Here is a 16,479-nt window from a genome sequence, read left to right as displayed (position 1 = left end):
TTCTCTGGGGGATTTTCCAGGTAGCATGGCTGGTGCTCTTGACGAAGACCTAGTTTCACTGTGGAATGGTGATATGGAAAGGGCCGTAAATACAATCACTTCTAAGCATGCTTTCTGGCCAGGGGGAATCTAGGAGGCTCCTTGGTTTACTGAGGAGCTCCAGGAGATGAAGCAGGCTGGATGTTGGCTAGAGTGCAGGTGACGCAAGTCACGTCATGAATCTGACCGGAGATACAAACAGATGGCATCAGTGGCAGCAAAGAGCACTTATCTTTCAGCCTCTGTTGCATCCTCAGTGAATTGCCCAGCAGAGCTGTTTAGAATGCCTCAGTGGCATGGAGTGGCTTCTACTAACTTCGGTTGGTAGCCCAACTACGTCCCTATCTGGACAGGGATAACCTGGCTTCAGTTGTCCACGCTCTGGTAACCTCCAAATTAGATTACTGCAATGCACTCTACGTGGGGCTACCTTTGTAGATGGTTCGGCAACTGCAGCTTGTGCAAAATGCAGCGGCCAGATTGGTAACAGGGACCAGACGGTCCGAACATATAAAACCGATTCTGGCCCGCTTGCATTGGCTGCCTGTATGTTTCCGAGCTCAATTCAAGGTGCTGGTTTTGACCTATAAAGCCTTACATGGCTTGGGACCACAATACCTGATGGAACGCCTCTCCCGATACGAACCCACCCATACACTACTTTCAAGATCAAAGGCCCTCCTCCGGGTGCCTACTCCAAGGGAAGCTCGGAGGGTGGCAACAAGGGAGAGGGCCTTCTCAGTGGGGGCCCCCAAATTATGGAACAATGTTTGTGACGAGGTGCACCTGGCGCCGACAGTGGTATCTTTTCGGCACCAGGTCAAGACTTTCCTCTTCTCCCAGGCATTTTAGCATGTGTTTTAAATTGTTTTTATATTGTTTTAAATTTTAAAATTGTGTTTTAAATTGTTTTTAAAATATGTGTTTTAAATTGTATATTTGTTTTAATGTTTTTGATTGCTGTAAACCGCCCAGAGAGCTTCGGCTATGGGGCGGTATACAAGTGCAATAAATAAATAGATAGATAGATAGATAGATAGATAGATAGATAGATAGATAGATAGATAGATAGATAGGAGCCCTAGGTCACTTCCTGCCTGTAGAGTACAGAATTTTCTTTAGTAAATGGTGTAGATGAGAATTATCCATGTTTTCATCCTGTTGCACAGAAACTCCTCTGTATACTTCAGAATCTTTCCTCCCTTATTATGGAAAATAACATTGCCATCAATACTTTGTTATTTCTTGTGCTCTAGAAACAATGTGAATGATGCATGTGAGTGAATTCAGTTCTAAATTGGAGCTTGACAAGTAGCAACCATACAACATGTCAATTATGCATAAGTACTGCAGCTTTATATAGTGAAGGCAGTCTAGGAGTTGTATGCTATTTCTGCTCATCACTTTATCATGGTACCTTGACAGTTTCTGTCTGTTGTACAACATTATTGTCTGCTGTACAACAGAAAGAGTAAGGTCATTACACTGCAAACTATGGTGTTCTGTGTTGGGGAATATACTTTTGGAGGGATGTATGTTATACTCATATTGTGAAGCAAATCTAACAATGCTTTAAAAGTTGTCAGACTGAAAGTTTTAAAACTTGGAGTATGTGTTTAGAGGTTTATGTGTGCTCTGTACTGTGGGTCTCTCATAGCATTTTAAATGTATGTTCATTTCACTGAACACTTCTTTTTTCCTATAAGGGACTGGCTTTCACCTTGGAAGAAAGACAACAGCTGAATATTCATGGCCTGCTACCTCCTTGTTTTCTTAGTCATGAAGTCCAAGTTCTAAGGGTTCTTAGAAACTTTGAAAGACAAACATCTGACCTGGACAGGTAAAGTCTTGAACTTGAATCCTTTTTAAGAGGTTCAGAGTGTTTTTTAAAAAAAGTACTTTCAAGGTTAATGTGTCAGGTGCTAACCAATTACACTTTTCTTCATGTTGAATAAGGTTGCTGTTGCACTATTTTTTTAAATTTCTGCTATCCACATTTGCCTTGGGTGCAACTGTGTGATCACACCCTTTGCTTATAGTTTGTACAAAGATTTCCTCTTGATGATGATTATAAAATCATTATATAATTATATTATATAACATACTGTAATAATAATATTGATATCCAGCCCTTTCTGCCAGTAGGAGCCTAGGAGCATGGTCATATTCTCACAATTTCCACTCTTTTCCTATTCTCCTCGTCCTCACCTCACTCTCAGATTGAGAGAGAAGCCACTGATACTTTTGCTTCTATTAAATGGGTTCCAGTAGCTTTTTGCTTTAGAGTTTTTAGCATTGCCTTTGTGTGGGTATGATGAGTGGGGTAGAAGTCGTTATCAGTTAAAGGAAGCCTTTGCTTTCTGCACAACACATTTATAAAAAGTTTTTCTTTTGCCAACATAACTAAACAAGGTTTGATAAAATTTCTTGGGTGCTCATCTCAACACCTGAGTTCACTCAGGTAACTTAAGTGTAAACGTTGTTAATTTTGTTTAACAGTTGACAGAATTGCTGAGTGTTTTTGTTAAAAATTTAAGTGAAAGCACCACTTTATTGAAAAATGGAAATGGACTGCCTTCAAGTCGATACATTCTTGAAATAATTACGGTATAAAAATGACTGGTGGCACGTCTGGAATGTTTTCTATATTGCTAATATAAATGTAACAAGTATAGATATGTAAAATCTTTATTTATTTATTATTTGATTTATATCCCACCCTTCCTCCCAGCAGTCCAAATGCATACTCCAGAGTGGATAGGGTTTGTTTGCACTGCTATGCTTTTAATGGAATATGCATTTGGATGCACATATGAGTGCACATTTTATTGAAAGCAGTGCAGGGCAGATACAGCATCCACAACAGGTATGGAAGTGTATTATATTTACTCTGTCTGATTCTATGTCGGGTGAGAGTTGGATTTGGAAGACCAAGCTAGAGTGGACCAAATCCACTCAAAGATTTGCCCTTGAGTGATTTTTTCTTTAACAAATAGCTGACATGGGGTGCTCCAAGTTGGTTTGGAATTGTGAGGCTTTAACGTTTGCTCCCAATGTGGTTCTGATTGTAATCCCCCTCTAATGAGAGTTGTCTTCCCATTGCAAAAAGCAGCAGCATAGGGATTAAAGTCCTCTTCCCTCATGCCACAGTTCCAGTTTGGTTCACTCCTTCACATGCATCCATGTTCCCTGATACTTAGTTGTTCCTTTCCTTAAGTTCAGTTGACACCTGCTTTGCACTTACCTGCTTGCTGCTTCTGCTGCCATTGTTTGCTAGTAGTGTAGGAGCAACGTGCACATGTAACTACTGGTTTCTGTAGGGTGTATGTTTTGAAGGGAATGTTCTTTCCCACAATTCCCCTGTCCCCCACCAGGAGTAGGAAAGCCCTCCTGGACCCCTCCCTGATTTCTCCATGCAGGGCACCAACTTTACTAATATGGCATGTGCATGACAGTTTCACAATACCAAAATTGAACCATTTAATTTACAATCATACTTTCTTTTGTTTTTAACATGTATGACCATGGGTGATATCCAGCTGTGGTAGTCTGCTTGCGTAACAGTGATTTCACTAAGAGGATCCCCGTTCTTAGTGTAGTGCACCAGCTGAACCCAGTGGGCATTTTGCACTTGTGAAAGATGTTTCGCAATCCCCAGTACAACTGCTATTATTATACATGGTGAAAGTTAACCATGTTAACTAACCACTGGCTGCCCATTTGCTACCGGGCCAAGTTCAAGGTTCTAGTTTTGGTGTACAAAGCCCTACACAGCTCAGGACCAGGATACCTGAAATACCGTCTTACCCCTTATATACGCAGTCAATCATTGCGCTCTGCAGGTGAGGGCCTCCTGCAGATACCATCTTATCAGGAGGTTTGTTCTGCACAATATAGGAAACGGACCTTTAGTGTGGCAGCACCTACCCTGTGGAATTCCTTCCCTTTGAATATTAGGCAGGCGCCATCTCTGCTATCTTTTTGGCGCCTTTTGAAGACTTTCCTCTTTCAACAAGACTTTTAAGTTGAGACCTATCCCAGTCTGTGTCTGTGTTAGAATTGCTTAATATGTTTTTTAATAATGTTTTTAATGCTTTTTTAAAGTTGTTTTTTTAATGTTTTTAATGCTATTTTGTTTTAATGTACTTTAAGATCTGTTTTTATGATGTTTTAAAGTGTTTTTAGCGCTTTGTTTGCCACCCTGGGCTCCTGCTGGGAGGAAGGGTGGGATACAAATTAATTAATTAATTAAATAAATAAATAAAATGTTCACTTTGTGTGCAACCTCTTATATTACTATTTGCTCATCCGCTTTCACAACAATTTCAGCTCTCAAACGTCTTGTGCTAATGTTAGTCTGGATCTAACTTTGTTTGTTTGTTTGTTTGTTTGTTTTCTGTTTGATGGCAGTTAAGACATGGGACAACACACCAAGCTTTTTGCATGTATATTTTTAAAGGGTATTCCCTAAAAAGATTTCACCGCTTTTCCACATACCTTGCCCAAAAGATCACTTTTGCAGAATCTGCAGTCCAGGATTTTCTCCAAATAAATGAATAGGAGAATGAAAGATTATTGAGGGTTTAAATAAAAGCAGCTGGTTTTGGAAAATGAAGATTTAAAAAGAAAATGGCAACTGTTCAGAAAAAGACTATGTTTCAGTCCTCTGGCTGCCATGCGTGCCTGAACTGTCTGGCATAGTCTGCGTTAGGTTATGCTTAATACATTATCCACCTGTCACTTTCCTATGGAAATGAAATGTTGTATCTCTAAAAGGTTCATCGAGCAAAACTGTATATCATTCAGAATGAAGGATTATGAACTTGCTTAGTTTAGAGAGGGAATCCCTCCTGGATTTCAAGTGTGTCTAAGACAGAGATGGAGGGGAGGGGAGGTAAAAATATTCTTTGGCCGTGAAATAATGCCCATCTGGCAAACAGTTCTGGAAATAACTAGTGAAAATGAATATGTAAAATGTTATTTATTTTCCCATTTGACAGATAAAATGTTTATAATTGAAATTGTACACTGCAGCTATATACCTTTATTATCTGACACATCTGGCCAGGGTCCAAAGAATGGCATAAGGAGCTTCTGCATCTGTAACGGGTCAGGATTATATTCATCCTTGCTGAACATAAACAGGTTTGGGTCTGATCAGTGTCTGATGGAGACCACCTGAGAAGCCTATGTATTCCACCTTGAGTTCTCATGAGGAAAGGTGGGAGAAAAATGGAATCAGTGAATGAAACAAATGAAAAGGGAGCTTTAGAGATTTCCCCTTTGATCATTTCCCCCAAGCATTGCTAATAAGTTACTTTCAAAGCTCAAAAAGGAGTAACTTCTCCTGCAGCATGAAGAATTGTAATACAAGTGGGGAGGAAAGTGGAAGCCTCATTGTGAGTACTAAAATGTGCTTGCGAGTGCACTGGAATCTGTGGAACAATTTTTTAAATTGTGTCTCCCTACCTCTCAGAAAAAATCTGTTTGAAACTGGACAGATTTAAAGAGGCGAGGGGGTAAAAATAAAAATACAGAAGATACCAAAGTCACCTTAGGGACTTTCCTACGCTTAAAAAAGCAGTAGACATGGATAAATTACAGTGTATTGTTTTATTTTATGTACAGTGCCATGTGCATTTGATGACACTGTATAAATAAATGATGATAATAATGGCTAACCTGTGGCCCTCCAGATGTTGTGGGACTCCAGCTGCTGTAATCCCCAGCCAACGTGGTTAGTGGGTCAGGAATGATGGGAGCTGGAGTATAGCAACATTTGGAGATCCACAGGTTAGACAACTCTGGTTTATTATATTCTAGAATTGCATTACAATTTGCATACAGCCTAGTGTTATAATCCATTTCCTGAATATTTATTATTCCTACCCATCCTCTCATCACAGTTATAAGGGGAATTAAAATAAAATAATAAAAATAGTAAAATATAGTTACAGCACATAATGTCATGTTTGCTGAGACTTTTATTTCAATTTTTTTATTTCAAGACTGGTGGCGATATGGAGATATTTAAGTGCCTTGAACTTAACGTCTTTCCTGAGATAAAAAATATCTTTAATTGAAAAAAATACCTATTTATATTTAATTCACTTCCATTCTATTTATGGGTGACTGTCTAATTTTATAATTCATTTTTCACAGATATATTCTGCTGATGGGCCTTCAGGATCGAAATGAAAAACTATTCTATAAAGTGCTAACTTCTGACATTGAAAGATTTATGCCTATTGTTTATACTCCCACTGTGGGTCTGGCATGCCAACAATATGGTATAGCATTTCGGAGGCCAAGGTATGTAAGGTTATACTTCACATACAAGTAATTGTATCTTTCTTCTTCTTGGCAGATTTCTGCTTCCCCCCCCCCAGCATAGTTGAGTGTAATTCAAAACTGCAATAATTAGGATAATTCAAACTACATTAAGTATACTTTTAGTCTAACTAAACTGTATTGCACTACAGAAATAAACTGGTACTTCACTGTTTTAATCATTGCTATTTTTTTTAACCCTGCCTGATTGAACTAGACTTACTGAAGGAGCAATATTGCATGTTAATAAAAGGTAAAAAAGAAGAAAGAAAAAATATCCAACCTTCATTAAACAATTTGAAATATATTAGCTTTGTAAATCAGAAAGGTCAGTTACAGTTACAGAAGAAAAATGTCAGAATTATATTTCATAATTTATTTTTCTGTAAAAATGTTCAAATAGAACTTTTAAAATCTCTTTAAGCTGTTATTACTCTTGGCAACATCAGGCAGCCTCTGCAGCTCACATTTATTTTTCTTCCACTTGTGTTGGTAGTCAACTTTTTTTCCTTGCATTTTATCAGTGTTTTCTCATAGTATATTTATATGGTATCAGTGTTTACAGTGATTCCCCTGGTTCTCTTTTAACAGGCTATAAACTCCATAATTGAAATGTTTGAGCTACACAATTATGAAATGCTAACAAGTCAATATATTTAGACTTCAGCTTAATAGGAAAGATAAATTGGTAATCACTTTTAGAAAGTAGTGAATCCATAATTGTAGCAGAGAATCACTATCATTTTAGAGCCTTTGTTCTAAGCAATGTTTTACAATCATTATTGTAGTAATACTAGAAAAATGAAGGATACAACCCTACAAAGCATCCTTTCACTTTAATGTCTTTGCTTGGCAACCTGAATCAAGTTTCTTCTGTTGATGTCTTTGATATTATAGTGTTCATCTTTGATCTTGTCCAAATTATTTTCTCCTGGATAAATGTGTATTCTTGTTATGAATGCTGCTATAGCAATAATTTGATTGGGTGGGTGGGTGAGGGCACAATGAAATCTTCATGGGACCACAGCCTAAGCGCTGGAGAGCAAATGACTCAACAGGCAGAGCAAGGAAAAGGGAAAGAGAACTGACTAGGACAAGGAGAAAACAGGAAACTTAATGGTTAACTGAACAGTCAGGACTTAATAGGGTAGGGTCCTCAGACACAGAAATAAAGCTCGGGTTTTGCCTGGAAGGGGGAGGTGAATGAGGAAGAGAATAGTTGAGTCAGGAGTCACGAAGAGGAAGAACCATAGATTCCTAGGACCAAGTATCAAGAGCAGTGTTCCAGAAGATTTTGAATTAGATTTTTTTTTTGCAGATTAGCATAATTTGTATAATGTGCATTGGGGAAACTTTTCTTTTGCCCTAGAGAATGATCTAATTTAGCATGCTTATTTCATTTGTATTTAGTAAACAAAGCAAAAAAAAAAGTTGAAACTGCTAAACTTCCCTAATATTGTATTTGCATTTGGTATCCATTCATTATTACTAATGAACTTATGAAATGGAAATTTTCCACAGAAAAGCACTAGAAAATGTTCTGATTTGGGACTTTTTTCTGCTCCATATCACTGATCAAGAGAAATGAAAGCCAAGATCCAGATCAGCTCTGCAAAGCTGTGTTTCTGGAAGTGGCAGGCTTCTAACATCCCTTACATTATTGGCAGGAGGAAGCACTGTCCTGTTTCATCTGTTCCATCTGAGATGTTCTTGAAGATGTTTTATAGATGTTCTTAGTGTTTTATCACCTGTTTGCCGTGCTGGGTTCCTTTTGGGAGGAAGGGTGGGATATAAATTTAATAATAAGACGAACAATGCCATGGAACTTTATTGTGTTAGGTTACCCCCCCCCCGGCAACAGGCATATGCAAAGGTATGTTAACAGAGTTAGCTTTTATGATCTGGAGGTGTCAAATCACGTAGCCAGATTTGTCTTTTTTTAATTAGATTTTGGTCCAGTGCTTGTGGGAAGTAAGAAAACTGGTACAGAGTGGCCCTTTACGATCATTTACCAAGTAATTGGATTTGCTGCACATACCAACATATTCATCCTGGTCAGTTTTGTTTTGTTCCTTTTTTAAAAAAATATGTTTTATTGAATTTTGTAATGACACACAAACAAGAACAACATCAAGAAAGTAAAAGAAAACAGTAACAAGTGTCTGGAAAAGAAAAAAAGAGCTTTGAGTAACAAAGTGCCCGAGGTGCACAGTACAACACAAGTTTAATAATAGTACCTAACAACATCGAAGAGGCAAAATGCCTTCAAATGTTGTCACACCTGAAATATACGCATCCAGAAGGCAGATGGCAGATACGGAAACACTAATCACTGTTGGCAAAAGGCGGTCTCCGTGTGCCTTCAAAGGTATATTTCTTTGGGATACCCTGATCTGATGTGGTAAATGCCCCAGAAGAGCTAGATGTCAAACCTTTTGCCACCAGTTTTCAGTTTTCAGTTGTAAAGGGCATATTGGCGCTCCAGCGTTGTGTCATTATCAACTTAGCCACTGCGAGCAGAAAGAAAGTCAAATTTTTATACAACAAACTTTTCATTTCCTGTGGTGTGATAGACAGCAAAGCCATTTTTGAGTTCGAAGGCACAATTTGAACCACTATGGCAGATATTTTCTGAAACATCCTAGTCCAAATTCTACCACAACCACCCCATATGGAAATATGTTTTCCAATCGTGGCAACCCTGCCAACAGTCAGGAGTAAAAGTCAGATTGATTTGGTGTAATTTCAAAGTACAGCACCGTCTAAATACTACTTTCAACAGAGATTTCTTCAACCATGCTGAAATGGTGCAGAAGGGAGGTCTCCACTATTTACCATTCCAGATACTGGTGTCTGTTTGTTTTCCAATATTATCTACTTTCAGTGACTTCAAATCAAGAGCCATCCCAAAGCGAGCTGACAAGAGACCTTTATAGATTAGGGAGGTCATTCCCTTTAAGTTACTCTGGAACTAGTACACAAGTATTTTCTGTTCTCATGTGCAAACGTTTGTAATAGTTTGAAGTAAGAGATCAGTAATTGAACTCTGTAATACCTTCACCATTATTTTGACTTGCATAGAGACAAAATATTTCAGGGTAAACCCCCAGTCTTTCACTTGCATAGAACTCAAACCCATAGAATTAATGGGAAAAGGACTTCTGGGTATTCTTTTTCTTAAGTGAGAGATGACCCAGTCATTGCAAAAGACTGTACTTTCTGCTGTAGGGAAGAGACTGCTGTGGGACAGGTGCTCAGATATAGATAGATACATTTTTAGTAAGTGAGGGCTAACCTAAATGAGATGGAGATCCATGAGTTGGTTTTCTGCACCTTTAAAAAGCAGATGGAGAGGAGGATTCAGATCAGGACTTCAAAACTGGGCATGATGATTAACTCTTTTCCAATGTAAATAATCTCCCCACCTCCTTATGCTGCTTGCCTTATTGGGCAAAAATTAAATGTTTTCTTGAATGGGGCAAACTAGCAGCTTGGAGTGAGAGAGTATAAGTTAGGTAAACAGTGCTCTGTGAAAGAAATGACTCCCACTACTACCACCAGTGCTGCAGTCCCAATATGAATTGAACTTTTGCTTGCTTTTAATAAATAAGGATGGTACAGCTAGATATATTTGACATCTAATCTAATTTAACCTTGGGAGTTCGTGGAAGAGTTAGAAGAGCTAAGGCAAACATAAGTATTTAAGCCACCCTATCTTCTAGGCTTAAGGTTCATTATCTGAGGTGACTAGGACAGAGTATGACAGTATATTTCTAAGAGGCAACAGAGCAATTGGAGAGGGGGATTTTCCTCTTGTACTTAGATCATGGGCAGCATGCAGCGCAGATCCAACAATAGTGTTACTGTTGTGCATTGAGTTGTGATGGCATCATGGTGTGGCATGTCATTGAAAATAACAACAATAATATTTGTACCCCTTCCTCCCAAAGGGAGTCCAGGGCAGGAAACAACATGTAATAAAATACTACAAACATTTTTAAAAAAATCTCAAAAACAATTCTAATACATGTGCAGACTGGGATAAGGTATCTGCTTCAAAAGCTTGTTGAAAGAGGAAGTAAAATGTGGATGAAACTATACATGTAGTTCTCGACTGAAATACAGGTTAATTTCCAACATGTCCCTGATCACTGAGCTTTTGACATGGTGCAATTTGTTTTCAGCTTTTGCCTCACACCCTTAACAAAAGGGTTTTTTTAATCCTTGTTTTGTTTTTTCTCATGAACCTGTTAAACCACCTATCCCATCCACTAGTATAATTAAGACTGGAGTCCCTCTGTCAGTATTACTGCTCCAGAATAGGGTAAAATGATGTTACCAAATTGGCACAATAGGTTGTTTGAGTTTTTCTTAAAAGTCTTACTTGAAGGAGGAAATAAAATTTGAAACAGGGAAACCCCATATTCCTACAGTGGAAACATAAGCTGTTTCCTTTCTTTATTAGTATTTCAAGAACATAGTATAAAAATGATGGAATAACATAATTATGTGGTTAGAAAGCCACTAACTTGAGGATTGCTGTGGCATTTCTGGTATTAGTATCTCAGTAGATCTATAAAGCTTTATAGAACTTTGCATTGGTAGTTTATCCGATACAGAGATAAATTCTTGCTTTTCCTGTGTTTCATTTAAAAATGATTATATCACAAATTGGTAATAAACATAGGGTTTTTTCATATATGCATAATTACAATTTCAATAACTACATAGCATGTACTGTGTTTTGAGTGGGATTTTCCAAACCCAACAAATGACAAGAGAGCTTAATTGCAGGTGTAATGTTACATGAGGCTTTAGTTACAATACCTTCCCCTGCTTCTTAAACTATTCTTAAAAAAATGTTAGGCCATATTAGTGAACTTTTACAATGTTGATGTTGTTAATCTGAGATCTGGAGGAAATGCAGTATGAGTTGTGATAATGAGAAATTAAATCTGCTAAGGAAGCTCTTTTTTATTACATTTGTAGGACACAATATTTTCCCATGCAGGAGCAACAGAGCCCTGTTTTCCTTTCTTCATTCTCAGTGTGCATGCCACCACTGTGACAGGCCATTACAAGGAATAAGAAGCCTGCTCCAGCCTCTTGTTCCTTGAACAAGCAGAGGGGTTGCTATTAGAGTGGGCAAATACGCATCATTAAAATAAGAGAAAATGCATAACCAAAAAAGATTTACATAAATTATGCATACACACAGATTCACACATGCTAATTTATATGTATAGGGGAGCATTTAGAAATAATTACTATAATTTAAACAGAAGTACATCTCACCATATTGGGGAAGAATGTGACCAAGTGACCTGTGTGACTGCTCTGTCTACTGTCCATGTGCTAACTGTTGTTGATGATTTATTAGATTTATATCCTGCCCTTCCTCTCAGTAGGAGCCCAGGGAAACAAACAAAAGCACTAAAAACACTTTAAAACATCATAGAAACAGACTTTAAAATATATTAAAACAAAAGATCTTTTAAAACATCTTTTTTAAAAAGCTTTAAAAAATCTTTTAAAAAAAGCTTGATGGCAACTTCAAGGCCCTACTTATGGTTCTTTATTGTTAAACCAGGCTGCCCATTCAAATGGAGGGCTGTCCTCTGTAAAGTAAGATGCATAGCCACCCTATGGTGGAATATGGAAGACATCCATATGCATCCCATTCCCTGTAAATACTGTAGTGCACTGAGTGCCTTCACATGATGAAGAGGGAAAACAAGCCTCTCTTATGTCCCATAAGATCCCTTCCATACACAGGTACTCAGTAGTTCTTGTCAAATAGTTTAAATACCTAGGCATAACACTTAGCTGAATTAAGCATCCTTACAAATAAATTTATAGTTTCCTAACATAACTCTTCAAAGCTGCTGAAGAACAAAACAACAGATGCAGACAACAACATTACTACTTCACTAGGTTCTTTGAATCTCACGCTTTGGGATATAATGCCTATTTTATGCTCTCAAATGGCAGTGAAGGCTAGGGTCCTCAATATGAAACATGCAAATATGTTCATCATAGAAGGCCAATTTCCTTTGTTTTGTTCACAATGTAGTGTGTATATTTTATTATATAGATTTAGTTTAACACTGCAAAGGATGCTTATAGGACAGTTCTAACATTATTATCCCATAATTAGCTTTTTAAAAAAATTGTAAGCCTGCAAGTAGGGCTATGATTACTGTTGTACAATATCCAATGAATTAAAGTACCTTTAACGTAAAATATACTGATAATAACTGCATTTTGAAGATCCGTGTATTGGAGTTTGGCAGGACACTTCCAGGTGTGTTTTCCTCTCCTGTTCCCTTCTCATGTTAAGCAATGAAATGTAAGATCAGAAACAGCCTTCTTTTATTGTGATTTTTCTAGTTGCTAAGATACGCTCATGTGTTTGACTGAAGGCATAATCCAGACCAGTAGCAGTGGAATTCTTTCAAACTCTGTCTGTACTTGCATGGCTGTGACTGTACACTACTGAAATGTTTAACTTTATCCCCTGCCTGTGTATTTCTGTGTATTCCGTTATAAGGTGCCTCTATAGTTTACTAGCAAACACGGCTTGGTTTCCTCAAGCATGAATGCATTCCTGACTGCTGCAAATCCATCTTTCCCCTTGCATCATCCTCTGAGCCTGCTGTGAGAACAAAGAAATCCCAGAGTCCTCCATTTCCTCATGTGTAACTTTTTATTTGTTCTCTGCCAGAGTACTGGCTGTTATTGTGAGATAGATTTTGTGTTCCAAGTTTTGAATAAAAGGTATAAAATGTCTTGCTTTCAAAAAAAATTTCTTTATGGTATCTTGGGCTATTTATGAACCACATTTCAGCTTTCTGTGTATTGTGGGAGAACTCTTAATGTTGATACCTGATTGGGGCCTCCCCACTGTAGGTCCTTGTATTTTGTCAATTCTGTTTTTACTTTGAAAGCATCTTTCAATGTGAATGCTCTCACTGATAATTACTAGGTAGATACTACATGATACCACAACAGGTCAGCAGCCCTAAAAGTTCTCATAACTCGTAAGTTCAACAGTACAAACTCCCCCCCCCCCAGCATTCAATGTACTGCCTCTTTTTCTGTGTGTGGTCTACTATATAGAATTTCCACAGCTGTAGGTTTCAGCATCTTGATTGTCAATAATGACATGATTAAAAAAGTACAGAATAGTTCTCTAGTTACAAACTACCTTCATGAAATCTCATGGGCTCTTTTTCTCACTGTGAACTTGAGCTTTCATAGAACAACTTGGATATTTTACAACCACACATAACTGTTTTTGTTCCAACTAAAGTTCTACATGATTCATTTAAAGAAGATTAACACCAAAGTGTTAGTATGCACCTGTCAAACAAAGTAACCTTTGTGTCTATACATTGATGCTAATGTAATAGAAAACTACACTTTCTAACCTCAGTAGTACAAAAGAGAGAAAGAAAAAGGGCAGCAAACTTAAAATACAGTCTCATCAACTTTGAGAAATATAAGCCTGTTTTTTGTTGTTTAAACAAATATTTTCTGGTAATTTATCCCCAGTCTTATACCAGTATTAAAACAAAAGAAAAAAGACTAGTGTAGCAGCATGTTAAGAGTATTCTGCATGGCAAAGTGTAGATCAAGATAGATGAACAACACTTTGGGGCTATTGAGCTTTTGCAGGTGGTCTGCCTTATGAGCTGAAATTGGGCCATGTGTAATTCAAGGCTATGGGTCAGTGTCAATTTCAAATGTTACTTCATCTGTGCTTATCCTTGCTGTTCCTGAGTCCATGCTCACATGATGTAATATAGAAGCTCAGTAATTTTATATGATAGAAATCATCACAACCAACAACCATATTTGGTTGTGATGATTTCTATGATATAAAATGGAAGATGGTAGCAACCCTATATCCATCAGTTACTGGGTTGTAGGTTGTTTATTCTCTGAAGCATGCACTTAAGGATAAGTAGCTTACATCATGTGTACTATCTAAACATTTTTTAAGTGCCTACAAGTTGAGCTATTCTCCCCCCCCCAAAGTTTCCATGCTTCCATTCGGTAAAATGGTCCCGCTTCTGTTCTCCATTTATGTAATTTAAAAGCTCTTGCTGATAGAGGTCAGGAGGAAGGAGGCCTATAGAGTTTCTTCTGCAGTTCTTTGGGGAAAGTTTTGATGATGGGCAAGATCAATTTGAATAACTTGTGAGTGAGCATTTCTTTCTGAAGTGAGTACTGTAACACCTTTGCCACTGTAATCACCTTTACTCTACACATAACTGTAGATATTGTTGTGAGTTTGGGGGTTGAGATGGATAATCCCTACGAGTTCCCTTCCAGACTCTGATTTGGAGACTTTCACCTGGAGGTGAGAATCTCACTCTGCTGGTCAGATGAGTTTCTTTTCTTAATCTAATACAGTGGCCAGGTGGGTTAATGGGTCTATCAGGTGCCCATCAACTGGTGAATGGGCCAGGGAGATCCTTTTGTCATGAAACTCTTCAGGAGAGCGTTCCCTCCCACCCTCCTGGGGCCGAGGAGAGGCTTGTGTTTTGAGTTGCGCCTGAGAAAGGCTGGGAACTGGAGGCAGGCAGAGAGACTGGCTCTCTGCACCATGGCTTTGGGGTGCCTCCTGTAACCCTGATGGAAAAGCTGGATATTGGACTGCTGATGCCTTGAACCCCTCCAGCCTAAGCTCAGGTTGGAATGTGTGTAAATAAACAAACCATATTTCATAATGACACCACAGTCTCTGCTGACCTTCTTTCCAAGGAAACCAAACCCTGGATGAGCACAGGGCCCCCTGGAAATCTCACCGCTTGGAGATTGGGGTGGTGCACAACACTGGTGCCAGGGGTGGGATTGAGTTTCCTGGAAGAAGCCTTGGGAGCAAGGTGTGCCTGAGTTAAAATGGAGGGACAAACAGCAACCCTCCGGGAACAGATGAAATTGATGTTGCAGCAGCAAGCAGAATGGATTGAGAAATATCACCAGGAGGGCCAGCAGCAAAGGCACCAGGACTGGCAGCAAAGGCAACGAGAGCGCCAAGAGGAATGGGAGCACTGGCAACGAATGGAGGAGATTTTAGGAAGCTTCTTTGGAGAGAAAAAGGAGACCCCATGTGAGGAAGTGAGAGTCCTGCCTGATGAGCCGTTACAAGGGATCGAGAGTGATGTAGGAGTCCAGCTGCAGAACACCCAGCCTGGGGTGGCTAAAGAGATCCAGAAAGTGGATGGGTAGCAGGAGGGCTTGGACTGTGAGGAGTTCCAGTCAGTAGCGGAGAAGGAAGAAGAAGCTTTGATTGTCCAGGAGCCTGCCTGGGGGAAGAGTCCAGAAAACTGGAAGTAAAGCCCCAAGAGTTGAAGGAGGACATGCTGGAAAATGAAGAGGAAGAGGCCTCGGAAGAAAGTGGGGTAGAGGCTGGAGAAGAGATGTTGCTCATAGAGTTCTCTGCTCCAGGTGAACCTGCTGTTGAAGAAGTAGTGCAGGAGGGAGAAAGGGCCTTGGAGAAAGGGGAACTACAGGCTGGAGAAGAGCAGCTGTTGATAGATTTCTTCGCCCTGTGTGTGCCAGCTGTGGAAGAGAAAGTGCAGGAGGAAAAGTTGGAGGCGTGTGTGTGAGAGGAGCTGTCAGCGCCTGGAGAAATGGCTATGCAAGAAAAAGTGCAGGAAGAGAAGTCTGAGGTGGGAGTGCAAGTCCAAGAGGAGCTCCCAGCGCCTGGAGAGATGGATGAGATAAAATCCTCAAGTGACTTTACCCCTTGGGTGCCCCATAATGGCCTTATAGGATGGGATGCAGCTCCTATGATGGGTGCAGTCCCTGAGCAAATTTCAGCAGTGAGAGGCACCCAGCACCCTGTGACTTTTAAGGGCAAGAGAAACTGGGAGGGTTACCTGCCTCTGTTTGGGCCCATGATTCACACTGGAAATGGCGAGGGAGAACAGAGAAGATTTCTTTCTGCCAACCTGGGTGGGCTAGTCCGGCTAGTCCTGAAGAAGATGCCTCCAGATAAGGACTTGTGGCAGGCCTTTGATTTGGAGTTTGGGGTAGGGGATGAAGTGGACTGGCTTAAAGACTTTTCCCAGAGCAGAGAGTGGGAGGAAAGTGGCTACA

General features: G+C 39.2%; 1 protein-coding gene across 3 annotated transcripts in view; it reads left to right on the top strand.

Annotated features, from left to right (window-relative positions):
* The window catches only part of ME1 (malic enzyme 1), a 219,431-nt gene that overhangs the window by 36,225 nt on the left and 166,727 nt on the right, over positions 1-16,479 (top strand). For all 3 annotated transcript variants that reach the window (XM_061623239.1, XM_061623241.1, XM_061623240.1), the window contains 2 exons: positions 1,746-1,879; positions 6,202-6,351. In XM_061623239.1, the coding sequence (XP_061479223.1) occupies positions 1,746-1,879; positions 6,202-6,351 (284 nt within the window). The remainder of the gene's footprint in view (positions 1-1,745; positions 1,880-6,201; positions 6,352-16,479) is intronic.

The sequence above is a fragment of the Rhineura floridana genome, chromosome 4 (genome assembly GCF_030035675.1).
Source record: "Rhineura floridana isolate rRhiFlo1 chromosome 4, rRhiFlo1.hap2, whole genome shotgun sequence".
Lineage (NCBI taxonomy): Eukaryota > Metazoa > Chordata > Lepidosauria > Squamata > Rhineuridae > Rhineura > Rhineura floridana.
This window is presented reverse-complemented; position numbering and strand designations above follow the sequence as displayed.